The 17,135-nt window shown below is 38.9% G+C and overlaps 1 protein-coding gene across 6 annotated transcripts in view; it reads right to left on the bottom strand.

Moving 5' to 3' along the window:
• The window catches only part of DNAJC24 (DnaJ heat shock protein family (Hsp40) member C24), a 43,190-nt gene that overhangs the window by 5,683 nt on the left and 20,372 nt on the right, over positions 1–17,135 (bottom strand). For all 6 annotated transcript variants that reach the window (XM_006140406.3, XM_006140409.3, XM_006140407.3 and 3 more), the window contains one exon: positions 11,996–12,134. In XM_006140406.3, coding sequence (XP_006140468.1) covers positions 11,996–12,134 — 139 coding nt within the window. The remainder of the gene's footprint in view (positions 1–11,995; positions 12,135–17,135) is intronic.

The raw sequence follows: 17,135 nt of genomic DNA, 5'->3' as shown, positions 1-17,135 counted from the left end.
GCCGAGAAGGCAACTCTAGCCTGATCACTACCATTCTAATATGGTTACCATTTAAAAATTCAGCTTACTACTTTTGATCACAGTGTTATGGCTACCTGAATTCGGCTGACTGAAAAATCTAAAAAACACTTTCTTTTATAAAACTTTACTTTAAAAATCTATCCTATTTTCCACAAATATGCAACATAAAAAACATGAAGTCAACTTTGAAGATTCTTTGTGATCCATTAGCGACCTCTACTTTGTGTAAGACAAAATTTTTGTCCAACAGACACTATCTGGAACTAAGAAGGCAGTGCAGAGGGGGGTAAAACAGCTGGGTCTGAACCTGAGTTCAATATTTACTAGCTTCCTAATCTTAGGTGTATCCATCTTGTCACTGCCATCTCTTCAGTTATCTACTTCAGGATTGCTGCTGTGTCTACCCCCAAATCCCTGGGTTGACACTCTTAGCCTTGATGTGACAGTATTTGGAAATAGGAGTTTTAGGACACAATTAAGGTTTAATGAGGTCACAAGGGTGGGGTCCTAATCTGATCAGATTGGTGGCTTTATAAGAAAAGGAAGAAAAAGAGATATTGGGGGGTGGGGGGCAGGGAGGGATTTTTGCTATAGGGCACATGCACTAGCCAGAAAGACAGGGACAAACAGAGATGGGGGGATGGCTATGCCGCAGTCCCTTCTCCTCCATTCTCCTCTCAGGATTTTGGGCACACATGCATACACATCTGGCATGATTTTAAGCCATCAGGACCGGGACTCGAACCGTGGTTGACTACATGGGAGTCCAGCAAAATAGCCATTACACCATCTGCCGGTTCCGAAAAAGAGATCTTTCACCACAGCATGGAGGAAAGGCAATGTGAGAACACAACAGGAGGAGGCTGTCTACACACCAGGAAGAGAGCACTCATAGGAACTGAACTGACCTTGGACTTCCCAACCTCCAGAACTGTGAGAATAAGTTTTATTTATATCACACCCAAACTGTGTTGTACTCTTATGGCAGCTAAAGCAGAATAGGAAGGGTGTTCTTCCAGTCAAATGAGATCTGGCTTGAAGTGCTTTAGAGAACACAGCTTTACCCAAATGAGAGGGGCTGTTACCTAATTTTTAATTGTTTGCAATAGAACAATAAGTAACTTAAAAAGAATTACTTTATATATTTCAACAGACCCACAACACAACTGTATTGTGATGATGCTCCATTGGTGTTCCCTCATCCGTGGTTTTCCTCATAGACAGGATGGTCCAAGGAAGCCTAGACGTCCACTTAAGTGCAGTAGGAGTATGGCCCAGGGAACAGACGCACATACTCTTACTTAGAGCAAGTGTACTCTGGGACAAAGAGAGCAACCATGGATGGCAAGCATGTGTCTTTGTTTTTAGACATGTTATATTTCTTGTATGCTTGTATTGTTCTCCTAGAAGTCAATGCTTAACACACACACACACACACACACACTCACACACACCCCACATGGAATGTTCTTCAGCTGTCTCACTAGTCTCTTGTTCACTTGCTGAGAATGCTTCCCTTTGTTCCGTTGTGTGAATGCCTACAATTTAATTATATTTAATAACTGCCTGTTCAAATTTTATTGGTGAGTTACACAATTTTAAAATAGATGAAAAGATCATACAATATTTTGAACTCACCATGGTTTTCTATTAAGGTATGTAAAATATTATACTACTTCATATTTACACTGTCCCTAAAATCCAAAGGTGTAGACTTTGCCCAGTGGTCAGAGATAGCTCCCTCATCTCTACATGCCCACCAGATATCTTATACAGAATATCAGTGCGCTAAGGAATTTCTGGACTAAACACAACAATTTAATTTCCATATTCTGTTCAAAGGGCACTGACCACATATTCAGTCACTCCTAATTTAAAAACAAAATTCTATCTCATGGATGGGGAAAAAAGTATTATCACATTTTACTTTCTTCCTGAGAAGGAAGGAAGTATAGCCTGCTAGAATAAGGAACTAAAACGCTGTTTTATTGGGTTGTCAAGAAAGTCATGACACATTTTTGTATATATGTAAAAAAAAAAGAAAAAAAGAAAAGTAACACGACCTAATAGATTTGAAGAATAGGAATAAAGATCCCATTTTGGGGAAAAGCAGGTGCAATTAAATTTGTAACCAAAGGTATCTTACGAAGGTCTTAAGTAATTCTGAAATCAATTAAATCAAATCAGATAAGGCAGAGCTCAATGACAAATGAATCAGCTCTCTTAACCTAACCTATCTTGAGCACCTACAATATATTAATTGTACAAAAAGACAACCCATTCATATATATCCATCATGCCATTTTTATTTAAAAATAATACATGAGAAATAACTTACAAATATAACTGGCAAGCGAGTCAGCTCCCTATTGTTCCACGTCTCTGCTAGGAAGCTATTGTTCTTCTCCTGTCGTGTTACTATTTCATGCATAACCCTTCCTGCGATTCCACCTCTCCAAAACATGGCTTTTATACTTTCTCCTCCTTTATTTCTGTGCACAGGATCTTTAGAGTAGTTACTCATTTCCTGGTGGAGAGATGAGCTTAGACTGTATTTCATGGTAAAAGGGAAAATCAAATACCAAACTAGTGAGTACCTTGCCCAAATGGTAAAGAGTTCAAAGGAGTCTCTTAAAACATTCTGAGGTTCTGCGGTATCTTGTGTACATGGTCTAAGTCTCCTGTGGGGGTTCCGGCTTTAAAAATCAGTGTCAGACACAAACAGAAACATACTGTGTTGTATATTCCCCATTAAACAAAACGTCAGAGGCAAAACCACCCTATGGTGTTGGGGGAGGGCGAGTGTGGTGACTGGACAGGGTCACCGGTGCCTTCTGGTTACACGGGTCCGTTCGTTGTGAAAACCCATCAAGCTACACACTTAGATTGTGCCCTTTTCTCTGTGCAAGTTATACTTCAATACAAGGTTTCAAAGGCAGTACATTAAGACGCTAGTGGCTATAACGTTTGAAAGAAATAAGGAAGGAAAAGTTAGGGGAAAGAAGGGCCTTGTAGGAAAGTGTGTAGTTGAAAGAAAGGTAATCTAACTACTTTTGAAAAAGGCTGGGGGTGATTAGCTCAGAGGAAAATTGGATCCCTGGAGAACGCCTAATGAGCCAGCGGGTACATACAAGTAAAAGGTGACTCAAAGTGTGGGCGGTGGGGGGTGACCGAGAGCCTTTGTTGAGAGACAGGTGTCCAGGGATGGGCAACAGCAAATCCTGCCCCCACACAAAACCCCCACTGCAATTACAAGGAAGGAGCACAAACAAATCAATGTTTTTTTTCTCTTTAAACAATGATCTCTGCTTGTCCACCATTGTGGTTATAATTAGAAAACTTAATTCTCGCCTATCCCCTAAAGTAACTCACAGGAACCCTGTAATTAGCTTTGATAATTGTCTACTAATCAGGCATGGCATCTTGAAAACAGAGAAGTTAGTTTCCTTCTGTAGCATCATATATTATAAATATTTTTGCTAATTGCAATTAAACATGTTAATGGGTATCCAGAAAGGCAAATCTTCTAGCAAAGTTCTCCTATTAACATAAAACTACTCAAAATGTGGAGAAAATATAAGTGAACTCAGAGTGACTCAATAAAAGGAACAGAGCCAAGACTGTAAATCGGAGATCCTTCCTATGGAATAGCCACAAGAAAACAGCGCACAGCCACACAGCCTTTCGGGAAGAGGAAGCAGGCCGACTTCGGCGTGCTCCACCTTGAGTCCAGTGACACTACGCCATTCCTCATTCTTTGAAGTGAATGGGTTCAGCGTTTCTCTAAGGTGGCTAGGAACAGTAAGGTCTGCTCTCACCCTGTGCAATGCTAACAAGCTTAGCCAAAGAGAGACAGGGACTTCCAAATTTACTGACAGAGAGAACGCAGTGCATTATAGTTACAGAGAGGTACCCGAGGAATATAGTGATAAAATCAAATAATTTATGTGGTTCCTTGAAAAAGAATCTTTCAACCTTTAGAAGTATAGGCCCTTCTGACCTTGCGTTCTATTGGATTTGTCTGACAACAAGAGGTGAAAGAATTCTGCGGCTCCATTGTCTCCACAGTGGGATCTAAGAAAACACTGGCAGGACTCATCAGAGAGGTTTATGAGCCTGCAATTCAAAAAGATTAAAAGGAAAATCTAGGGAGATTCTTTCGCACTGAAGAATAACATTAAATAACTATTAGCAGCTCAGTTCAGTAAAGCTTACCAGAACTCTTGCTGGGTCATTCACAACTTTCTAAAAGAGGAAAGGTTTTTTTTTTTTTTCAGCTCCATTTGGGAATCAATAAATATTTCTTACTTCTTACAACACAATGGAATTCCAGTCTTTTAAACCGCCTCCTAATGATAGTAAAATTTCTAACACAACTCTTTATTTAAAGCCTAAATAATTATACTCTTCAGTCCTAGGAAACCTTTTCTAACTATGGTATAATTCAAATAAATAAATAACAGCAACAAAAAGGGAGAAGACAAGAATTTAATTTTATTCATTATGGCCGAAATATGTAAGTCTCATTTAATCCACGCCTGGCCGAAAGATGAGGTCCACCTGCAGCACTGTTCATGTGTGGCAATGTGAGGTTCCTCGCAGGCCCATCACATCCCCAGTACTCTCATTCAGCCATGACTTCGCTGCAGTTCTCTTTATGCCATTTCAAATGCTTCAGAGTTTTCTGAGACTTACAGACAGCTCTGTGTGTAACTTAAAAGCAAACAGCACTCTTTTCCTGTAGGTCTTACGCAGTATCTCGCTGTCTCAAAACCAAGTAACTTAACTTTAGACGATTGGTTCATTTTAAAAAATCATTTTACTATAATTAAGATTCTCATATAGGAAGTAAGCTGAAGGTTCTCAGTTTCCTTGTCTTTAAACATGTCTCTGCTCTTAGAAAAATCTCCACCTTGATAAGAAACTGAGAGTCTGGCAACATTTAATTTGAAACCTGTTCATTAAATCATAAACCCTATAATACTTTCTCAAATGAAATTAAAGACTCACAATTACAAGGCTTTCCACATCAAAGAAAAATTCCATTATGAACCTGAAGAACTTTGGGGCTTTTTATGTACATCACTACTCAAGAAAGGTACCAAATGAAACCCAGCAGTGGAATTCTTTGTTTCACTGCAGAACAGGTAGAATAGAGGCAGAAGGAAATCTCGCCTCTTGTTCTGACGCTCAAAAATGCCTCATCCCTAACTAGTGAGAAGTAAAAGTAGACTGCACCCAACCTGTACAAAACACCGAGGCTTAGCACAGAGATTAATAGGCAGAAAGAACAACTTCCCTAACTCCTCTTAGCTTTCTTTGGAAAGGAGATATTAATATCTTCCTCATGAGGTTGTTAAATGGTGTTTGAAACAGAGCACATGGTCCCCGTAGGTGGACCCACATGGGAAGACTGGGTTCAATTCCAGGTCCAAGCAAAGGCTGGGTGTTATGGCATACACTGTAGTCTCAGCCACTCGGGAGGCGGAGGCTGGCCTGGGTAATGCAGTGAGACCATCATAAAATAAAAAAGGTAGGCACAGTGGCACATGCCTACAGTCCCAGTAGGGAGACTGAGGCAGGAAGGTGAGACTCTTGTCTCAAAATGTACCACAGTTCTAGTGCTCAATAAACCCACAGCTATTTTGTTATTTTCTCACAATGCTTGTGTTGAACTGTCTATACGAGATCATAGGAAAATGACTAAAATCCCACCCGCAAGTACTACAGTACAGGAAGACAGTAATTCTTTTATTTTTTTTAAGAATTATTTTATTTAACTTTATTGATTTAATTTGACCAGAGAGGAAGAAAGAGAGAGAGAAAGAGAGCAAGAGCGAGCAAGCAAGCCACCAGGTCCGGGACTCAAACCACAGTCAGCCACATGGGGGTCCAGCACCCTTAACCACCACACTGCCTGCCGGACCCAAGAAGACAGCAATTCTTGACCTTAACTAGATTTGTAAGTATTATGAAGTTTGATGTTGATGGTCTGGTCACAATTGACCCATTAATTAGCATAGTCATAGTCTATATGAGTGTTTTAGTCCTTCCAAAATATCAAACACAGAACCTAGACACAGGAATAAGAGAAAAACATTTTCAAAAATATTAACTTTGTTAATTAAATTCAGAGGGCAGAAATGGCGGTGGATTAAAACGTCGTGAAAGGCTTTGGAGGACAGTGGGAGATGGGGTAGGGATTTAGGAGGACTTGAGGTGGATCTTGAACAAGGAATAAACTGAAGAATCAGAATGAGAAGGTATTTTTAGTAATGACAAACAGTATAAGCAGATATGTAGGTGTCTGTAAATGGACTTAAGGAGAAAAAAAGCAGTAATAAGGACAAGCTTAGAAGCTTCTGTCTCATTTAAATTCCAGGTAAATGGTGTGTTGGGAGGGAGAGAGAGGAGTTATAAAGACTCTTACAAAGGGGAAAGAGAATAAAGAAAGCTAGATCAATCAAAATGTAAAGGACTGTGGGAGAAGAGGGCAGTAGAAACTAGAAGGCCAATTAGCAGCTAGGGAAATAATCTGGGTATGGATGAGGATCTCTGATGCACGACTGTGGTAGCTGAGAGACCTCATGGGGCAACAACATTAAAAAGAGTACACGTCAACTGACATTTCTGATTCATCGGTTGTAAACACAGCAGAGTAAAGGTGACCAGAATGTAACAGGAGACCAAGGCTTCACATCTGGAAAATCAAAACTAGCAATGAGAAGGGTGACCTAGTCTTGGTTTTGGACTCACTGATTTCAACTGGGTCAGGTGACCACGGAGAAACTGGGAGAGAGCTTAAAGTTGCAAATGAAAACTTTCTGAAATTCTCCATTCTCTATTATGAAATTAGAGCTCCCAACTGTGTCCCAGTGTACCAGGATTACAACTTAATCTTGCCCACAGGCTTCCTCAGCATTGTTTGAAACTAGCCAAATTTTTATTCAGAATCAATGAGAAATGATCTTAAAATGTTTTAATTGCAGAAGAAAGTTACCTACATTCAAGTAAAAGCAAAAAAACAATGTGAGTAGTTGCCTTCTTGTGACAAACAAGATGAAGTGGGGGGGTCTTCGCAGAAAGTTTTATCTGTACACTCGCCTCCCTCTCAGATAATGCCAGTGCCTAACTGTCTAGATAGATTTTCTGCATCATTTCACATCCTCCCTTTTCCCAGAAACGGTCATCAAAAAAACATACCCCCTGATGCTTATCTTCAAGTTTTACCTGAAGCAAATTTTTACAGACAATTTTGAAATTCCTAGAATCAAATGGAAATACTAATATGACCATAAGTGGAAACCCTAATCTGACTAATTCAAGGATTTCACAAAGGTCAGCTTTAGGACATAATTTACACAAATATCTGCTGGCCTGAAGTCATTACTCATGATAGTTAACCCAAATTTATATTACCTTTCTTTCAAATATTTCCCTTCTCAAGGAGTTTATCAGTCTTTAATAGTAACATGCTTTTCAGGAAGAATCCCAGCTGTGTTTGAGATGGCATATACTGATTAGTGACCTGCCACATACGCGGGTGGGATGTGTTCCTCATTTGGTCCAAGATTCGTGTGCTTATCTTCTAGTCTCAAATACTAGCCTGATAAGGGGGCCAAGTGAACTGTATACACCACCACCAGAAACTACTATTGTTCTAGCTGGGGAAGAGTAGGTGATTGGGGTTTTGAGGGAAGGCACGCGCTCACTTTCTGATGTCTGGTCCAACCCCTTCCTGAGCTAGGCTGTTTCAGATACCCAAGTACTTGGCCAATTGGATAGAGTGGAGGTTCAACATTACCAGATTAATTCACTAACAGAGAATCAAGGCATATCTCAACATAAGATAATGCAAAAACAGAGATCTCAAACACAACTTTACTTAGTCTAAAAAACATTCTTTAATCTGATTTGCCATATTTGAAATGTTTGTTTCTCTTCAAGTCAGAAAGAAGTAATGACTCCTAAGCGTTGTGACTCCATGGAGCCATTGAGACATCTAAGATCTGTGACCGTCACATCACAAAGCTACTGAATCACGAGCCCCATTATTTTCTCACGATGTGTATACTTGCGATGCTTTCTAATATGCTCAATATATGAGACAACTCTGCATGAGAGTTACAAAGGCACCAAAATCTAGTCAAATATTATTCATGTGAACGTTTTCTAAATCCTGAAAGGGTTTTCCCAAATGCTCCTCTGGGTGAAATGCAAAGCCTAGTCTTGAATACCGATGTGCCTTTCAGGGGAACACTAGAAGCAGCCTTTGGAAGCATCCTTAGAAACAGTAAGGTAAATATGCCAGCTGGAACTAATTGATTAAATTCACTAGTTAACATTGCTTTCAAAATGTATCATCTCTGGGAACTGAACATTACTCATCCTGTTTTTTTAAGATCTGCTTTGCTTTGGCCTGGCCACCACTGCCTAAAACGTCAACTGAGAATACAGAAGTAGAAATGTGGGAGAAAAAATCTGTATGGACTTTAGGTTATCTGCCCTACGCAATTACTTTTTCTTTATTAGGAAGAACCTATCTGACAATTCCTTTTGAGAAGCAGAAGAAATATGAATGTCAGGGACTCTTGTAAATTATTTTTTAGAAAATATATGGTGTGGACAATATGGATGAGGCTTTCCTTACAACCGAGCACCATCTTTGAGCTGTGAAATGTGAGAAAGCATTCAATGCCAGACAATAAAACATCTCAACCTTCCTTCCCAAATGTTATAGAGCTCGAACCTGTTTTATACAGCAAGTTACTGGTGGGTATCACATGCAAACATACCGAAGCACACCCCATGAAAAGAAAGTTGGCCACGAACTATCACCACACGCAAAGAGAACTCTGAATGACAAAGCTATTTCCATGTCTCCAGGGGGTGACCCAGAAAAAAAGAGTGCTTTGACCTGGTTATAACAAATTCTCCCTCTCTTGGTAACCTATCCTGGTCTTTAACAAATTATCCTTCTCAAAGGTTTTCCTTTTATTAAATCTAAATCATCACTGTTAGAAGTTCAAGTCCATTTCCTTTTTTCTTTTTTGAGAAGCCATTTATTAAAGATGAATCAAGGAGAAAAAATAACTGTATTAGAAAGAAATAATATGATAGCAGATTTATGAAAAATGGTTATGCAAAAGGTTTAAAAGTGGCAAGTTCTATTTGGAGTAGACACAACTTATCTAAACAGCAGATCTCCATTTAAAATGGAAAAGAAGTAATTTCAGTTTTTAGAGCTTCTGGTCAAGGAAATATTTAGTACTTAGATATGAGGTACTAAAATGTCACAAAAAGTTGTATTACTACGTTTGTTCTAGAATAGATCGATTCACTACTTACCCACCCGAAAAACTTGCTGAGCAAACTAATAGTGTATAAATTCCGAGCTATTTATTTAATCATGAATCGGGCCCAACTCTCACTGCATTTAGTCTATCTGCATTTCTTTGTGACCTTATCAATGACCTACAAAAGTCCTCTATGATACAGTGTGCCATAAATGCTTCCACTGGAAGTTTAAAACCAAGGACTCAAAGATTAAAATGAAATGAAAAAAAAAAAAAAAAAAAAAAAAAAAAAAAAAAAAAAAAAAAAAAAAAAAAAAAAAAAAAAAAAAAACCATACCAAAGACTTAGCAAAGGCTTGGAGGTATAATTAGTTCTTTGATTGAACATCCTTTAAACCTACCTTCTTGCTCATCTAAGCTCACTTTAAACCTGATTTCTTATTTCTTTCCATTTTTGATGTACTTCACCTATACCCTAGTAAGAGAGAATATTTTCGGATTCTCGAGTTCTCCCTACCCCCTTTCTCTTTAGACAGCAAGCTTCTGGTGAATTTCACTGATACACTCTTAATAGCACACAGGCTGTGGACTGGCAAAAATGCAGAGTGACACTGAAAGTACATACGTACCCTACACACTTCAGGGTACAGTTTTGTGTGAATCAGTCTTATCTTAAGCAAACTGGCACCCCACATAGTGAAGACTAGTAAAGATGTTAAGAAACACCGTGAAGCATCATCACCTCCAGTAGAGCTTGGTGGCTTCAGGAACACAGATGACTTCTCACACAGAACATATTCCTGTGCATTAGTTTCAATACTTTTTTTTTTCAAAAATAATAATTCATTTATTTAATTTTATTTGTCATTATTATTATTATTATTTTAATTTGACCAGAGAAAGACAAAGAGAGGGAGAAAGAAAAAGTGAGACAGCAAGCTGCCAGGTCCAGGACTTGAACCACAATTGCCCGTGTGGAAGTCCAGTGCCCAAACCACCATGCCACCTGCCAGTCCCAATACTGTCATAGAAATTACATTATGTGGGATCAGCAATGGTGTAATGGTTACGTTGCCAGACTCCCACACAGTTAACTATAGTTCGAGTCCCAGACTCGGTCTTAAACCTCATGCCGGGCATGTGCATGCATGTGCCCAAAATCCCAAGAGGAGAATGGAGAAGGGACTGCAGTGTGGCCATTCCCTCTGGGAGGAGGGGGTGATTTCTCACTTTCTGTCTCTTTGTCCCTCTCTGTCTCTTTGAGTGCACATGCCCTATAGCAAAAATCTCTCAAAAAAGATAATTGCATTATGTGAACCAAGGTGAAAAATATGTATCTAAGGATAGAGCTTATCCTCAAGTGAAGTCACTCATACATTATTTTGTCAAAAATACAAACACATTTACAAAAGAAATATAGTAGATCTCATATATGCACACACCAAACAGAACATTAATATTCAAGTAATTGGAAATTAATGAAATTCTTTGCAAAGGGGGTACTCTCATCAGGGTCTTAATATTTAACAGGTGAACTCATCAGTTTTAAAAAAGTAGAGGGGCTTAAAGCGGTTTAGCACTATGAATAAGTCACTATTAAAACAAATACTCAAAAAGAAAATAAAAAGGAAAAGACAAAAAATCAAATACTCCAATACATAAACAGTAGCTCATTCAGTGTTTTCACACTGCCTATAAGAAATACCTACCTTTATCAGTACAATTTCCTCTGAAAATAAATATGGGTATTCTATAAACACTGACTGACTTGTTCCTATGTTTTAGAAATAATTCCTTGCTTCTCAAATGGTATTTTCAAAACCTTAGCAGTAAGAGCCTTAAAACCATTCGGTGAGGTCTGATGGCGTGCCAGTATAGGGGAAGGGAGGAGATTCAATAATCAACTACCGAGACAGAGTTTTTATCAACACGTCTGAGTCAATGCTGAGCCTGATGCGTTACTGGAGAGAGCAATGGAGTGTTTTCCCCACAGGCTGTAACTGATTATTGACTCTCCCCATTAGCATGTTGGGTGCATATTGAAGGTTCAAATAGAAGGCTGAGGGACTCCTGTCCCAAGGCCAGTGCTGAAAGACAGCCCATCACTTCACGGAACTACAGTCCATGTGTGACAGGCCTGACCTACATTTCTCCTGTTCTTTCTCACAACAGTTTGTCACTGTTTTAAGAAGCTACTTTCTAAAAGACATAAAAGAAATGACTTTGAAAACTGCTTAGGTAATGTGGTTGCTAAAAGGTCATTTATAAACTTCTCATAAGGAATAGTTTTGGAGATGATAATGAAATCTAGCCTGAAATGAGCTCAAGGACAGCAGAGGGCTTTATGATGTTATCCTAGATCTTCTTTTAGATGTGTCGTTTATATAGTACACAGTCTTGTAAGTACTGTGATTAAAATTTTAAATTTAACAAAAAAAGTTTAAAAACATATTAATTAGGAATGTGTAAACATATTCAGTAGTTATAAAAGGGGTTTTTATGGTTTTACAAGAAACATACCTAATCACCACGAAGAACAGGGCATAATTAAAAACAATGCTGGAGGGAGGAGCAAAGATGGCAATGATAACTTGGTGCAAGTGCTAGAAATGTTCCCAGAAATGGCTGCAGACCGCACTCCCAATGCTGCCCGGGTGCTGCCTCCTCACGAGTACCTACCACGCCGCTGCAGGTCGTACTCTTTTTTCGTCTCTTCATTCCCTAGAATTTTCCACGCCTGATCAACTTCGATGAACTTCCGTATACATTCCTCCGCCGAGCCCGCTGGCACATCTGCACTCTGTTTATCTGGATGGTACTGCCAATCACAAAGAAGGGGGTGGTGAGTGGTTCAGTGAGGGCAGGGTGAACAGAGAAAGTAAATCCGAGCTGTAGTTAGGAGAGAAGGTAATGAGGAGATGAAAACTAAGATGCCGAGGCAAGGAGACAGCAGTGTCGGGCACGGGAGACAACTGCCAGGTTAATTAGACCACTGGAGGGGCTATAAATCCACCAGTGACATGATCTGTCACAACGTGCAAAGACAGCATTTTCTGGATAATTTGCTCATGGAATAACTGGTCTCATGGACAATTTACCTAGAGAGGATGACTAACCCAGATAGAAGCAGGTATGTGCAGATGGGCAGGGTTGATGGTGGAAGAGCACAAACTTTGCAGTGTGTGCTGGCGCGGATAACGGGTTACCAGATTTTCCTTAATATAAAATCGTAATTTAAAATGTAAGAAGTCTTCAATTATAGCAATGTATCACCTTTCATCATCTTCGTTAGCCCCAAGATTTTAAAGTTAAAAATCCTCAAACATAGATTTTAATTAAAAAATGGTTATTCTAGGCCAGAATTGTAAGAAACAACTTCAAAGAACCCATCACACATTTGAATATGAATTAACTCATTGGAAAGCCTTTTTATGTGAGTTTTCTAATTCTGAGAAAAAAAAATTTAAGAATTATTTTATTTATTTTCATTTGGCCAGAGAGGGACAGAGTGAGAGAGAAAGAGACAGAGAAAGTGAGAGAGCAAGCTGCCAGGTCTGGGACTTGAACTGTGGTAGGCCATGTGGGAGTCCAGCACCCTTAACCACCATGCCACCTGTCAGCCCCAATTCTGAGAAATTTTTAAGAATGTTTTCATTATGCAGTGATTTCTTGATGATATCTGGTCAAAACCAGAAAGTTTGGTGCCAACTCTTCAATTCTAAGTGCTGATGTAAATGGCAGTGTGGCTGACAGCATGCCTCACGTGTACTACCCTTGCCTTGCCTTTTCTTCTACGTTCTCTGTGGTTCTCCCATCCTTTATTTAACTGTCCCTCTGAAGCAATCAGTGTCATTTGCTTTTCCATAGTCTCTCAACAAACAAATGAGAGAAAGATATCTAAATTCACATCAATTATCCACGGCGAGAGCACCAGATATTAAGATATGTTATTTTCCCCCCCACTCTCAAATAAATTTGGAAACACTTGATAATATTAATCTGGAATTTTCAACCAATAATTACTTTGAAAGTTTTATCAAATATTACAGAACATAATTTAATTCCAAAAGTAAACTTAGGGATTTTCTTTGTGCATAGTTATTTTTGGTTGTTTCTTACCCTTTTTTTCAAGTTTTTATAATAAGACAGCCAGCTATATGTGCAACTCATGAGACATCAATGTGGTTGGTTCACATACTCATCAATTAATGGTGCAATCATTTAAACTCTTTCATGGACTGCTTCATAAACATCAGAAGAGCACCAAAAATTACAAGTACCATATCCTTTATTATTGAGGGTCAAAAGGCCAGAGCCTTTCATTAAGCTATGGCAACTGATAAAAAAGCCAGAGCCTTTCAGCAAGTTGTGGCAATCGATAAAAAGCCAAATACCTTCAAGTCTCAATCCAAGGTTCGGGAAGTATTTATGCATTTTTAAAAAAGAATGATCTAACTTTATTCATTCATTCATTTAATTTGACCAGAGAGAGACAGAGAAAGAATAAGAGAGAGAGAGAAAGTGAGAAAGCAAGCCACCAGGTTCGGGACTCGAACTGTATTGGCCATGTGGGAGTGTTCAGCGCCTTAACCACCACGCCACCTGCTGGTCCCAGTATTTATGCATTTAACTGTCCCACGGACTACTGCCTTTAACAGGAGGTTCATTTTACAGCGACCATCACACTGTTGATGAGCCTTCCTAGCAGAACAAGAGCTCTCCAATAGTTACAAAGAAATGGGAAACATCACAGGAGAAAGATTAGATGGCAAACAAGAAAAATTAGGCTTCCATTTTCTCTTGGCAAACTACTTGTCTTACTATCCTAAATCCATCAGATATTACATGTAGATATTTAAAGTAATTAACATAGTGACTAAAGAAAAGAAAAGGAAACTAAGGCTTTACTGTTTCATCTTCTTTGGCAATGATTTATCAAACGATGCTTGTGGACGTTTCTCCCATGATGAGGTCTTGGCAGTCCCCAAAGTATTCAAGCAATGTGTAAAGCCAAGGTAGAGTTAGCTGTGTGAAAGTTTTCTAGCTGACTGATTTCTTCTAACACCATGTAAACAAGATTTATATAACACATTTGGTATGATCCAATGTTATTGAATGCAACATAGTATAATTACTAGTAAATTCTCCTTTCCTCTCTCATCTACAAGTTTGCCTCTCTGTGTGTTGCTGGGTGGTAAAGGGTTAGACTTGTTTTGGGTTCCTGGATCTTGGGTACCTATTACTAAATTTTAGCATGAGTCATTCTTCAGTTCTAAGATAATCAAGTACAATTCAGTCTCTTTAGGTAAGTTATTTTCCTGATTATTATTTGAAATACAGCTCACCATCTGTGGCTTTTAAGTCTACTCTGTTGTGCTACTAGAATTCAATATCATTTCATGACATCCATTCAGTGGATACATTCCATTAAAAAATGGCAATTATAGCAAGAAAATAAGTATGTCATCTGGGTGTTAAAAGCTTCAGTCCAATCTGTTTTGACAGCAACTTCCAGACTAAATGAAGGTCTAAAAAGGAAAAACAGTCTGCAGTAGGCTGATAATGGCCCCCAACGATACTGAGTCCTACTGTAAATGGTACTTTATTTGGAAAAGAGGAATTTGCAGATGGACTAAGTTGAAGGTTTTAAAATGGCAAGATTATACTGGATTATCCAAGTGCACCCTAAGTACAATTGACGTGGTCTTACAAGAAAAGGGCAGAGGTGAGCTTTGACAAACACAGAGGAGAAGGTGATGCGAAGACTGTGAAGAAAAGGATTTGAAAAGCTGGCTTCAAGACTGGAGTTACATAGCCATAAGCCAAATGATGCCTGAGCTGCCAGCAGCTGGAAGAGACAAGAAAGGGATCCTCCTCTAGAGCCTCCAGACGGACTGCAGCCCTGCCAATGCTTTGGATTCAGCCCAGTTATACTGATTTGAGGCTTGGGCTTCCAGAACTGTGAAAGAATCAATTTCTGTTATTTTAAGCCACTGAGTTTATGGTAGTTCATTTTTGCAGCCATGAGAAATTGAAACACAGCCCATGTGTCTATGGTTTAACACTGGAATACAACAGATACTACAACTTTACAAGAAGTTTCAATGATAAGATCAATCAATAAAATGGTATCAATATTACGCCCGTTCCTAACTCTAAAATCTGATATGATTCTCTACTGCCATGGGCAAACAAACCCCTCATCCCAAAGTGAATGCTTATTTTTTCCCTACTATTTCTAAATCTGAGACTTGCGGTGGCAGACAAGCTCAGCCATGCATTACCCTAAATACAGACCACAGTCACTTTCTTCTTGTCAAGGCTCTTCCTCACCCTCTTTCCTTTAATCCCCACTAGCTCAACTTCCCATTTTTGAGAGCCCAAAACTATTCCCACTTTATTTCATTCACTTATCGAGTGAAAGACAAATGTAAACTAAACCACTCTGTATCCTACAGGCTTTCTATCTGAAGAACCACAAAGAAGCATACAACAATGATATGGTCTTCCTTATGGTCTCAGAAAAACACCTGCTGAATTTTGGGTACAAGGTCTGAGGATGACATTCACCAATCAAGTACTGATAATACCAATACCCCCTAATTAACAGAACAGGTATATTCTAAAATGAATGCTGCAAAAATCACTGATTTTAACTAACTTCCACTTTCTTTCAGGACTGAATAGAAATGCACCTTGCTGGAGTTGGAAGAACTTGGACCTCTGGAAGCAATGAACTCAAAATAAAAAAATCAGCAAACTGATGATATCAAATCAAATTTTAAGAAATTTCCACTCACAATAGCATTAAAAAAAAATGAAAAACACTTTGGAATAAACCAAATGGAGGATGGGTAAGAACTTTATGATGAAAACTACAAAACACCACTAAGAGAAGTCAAAGATGATCTCAACAAATGGAAAGAAATAACATGTTCATAGATGGGAAGACTCATATCCATTTTCTCTTAAAACACTGATGCAATCCCTATCAAAATTACAACAGGTTCCTTTAAAGAAGAAGATGATTACAATATCTGTATTTCAAAACTTACTAACTACAAAGCTATTGTAATGAAGACTGCTGCACTATCATTAAACTACACAAATAGAGTAATAGAACAGAATAAAAAGTGTACAAACAGGTCATACATATATGAGGAAGCCTTCAAAGAGTTCATGGAAAACATATATTATGAAAAAAAACCTGTGCATTATATTTCAGTGCCCTCTCCAAAACACATGTTGACTTTTGACTGCCTTTGTGACAGTATTAAAAAATGGGACCTTTGAGAGGTAATTGCATCATGACACCCTGCCCTCCTGAGTGAATTAATGCCATCAGAGCAGAAGTGAGTTCATTATAAAAGTACGCATTTAGCCTGCTCTTGTTCTGTCTTGATCCTTACACCTTCTACCAGGGGATGGCACAGGAAGAAGGCCCTCACCAGATGATGGTCCCTTTTTGGACTTCCCAGCTTCCAGAGCTGTGAGCTAACAAATTTCATTACTTTTTTTTTTTTTTTTTAATTTTTGGGGCGATGGCCCCACCAGAATCCCTTCTCTTTTGGGCATGCATGCACATGCACCTGGCATGATTTTCAAGCTGCTGGATCCATGACTCGAATGACAGTCAACTATGTGGGAGTCCAGCATCTTAACTACCCTGCCACCTACTGGCCCTCTGTTCATTATTAATGAACTAGTCTGTGGTAATCTGTCACAACAGCATAAAACAGACTAAGACAGTAGCTATGAGGTTTTGGCAAGGCCAAATTCCTTCTCTCCCCTGAAAAAATGTTTAATGTCCCTTTCCCTA

This window comes from Tupaia chinensis, unplaced genomic scaffold (assembly GCF_000334495.1).
Source record: "Tupaia chinensis unplaced genomic scaffold, TupChi_1.0 Scaffold000037_15, whole genome shotgun sequence".
Lineage (NCBI taxonomy): Eukaryota > Metazoa > Chordata > Mammalia > Scandentia > Tupaiidae > Tupaia > Tupaia belangeri.
The sequence above is the reverse complement of the archived record's forward strand: the minus strand, read 5'-3'. Positions and strand labels throughout refer to the sequence as shown.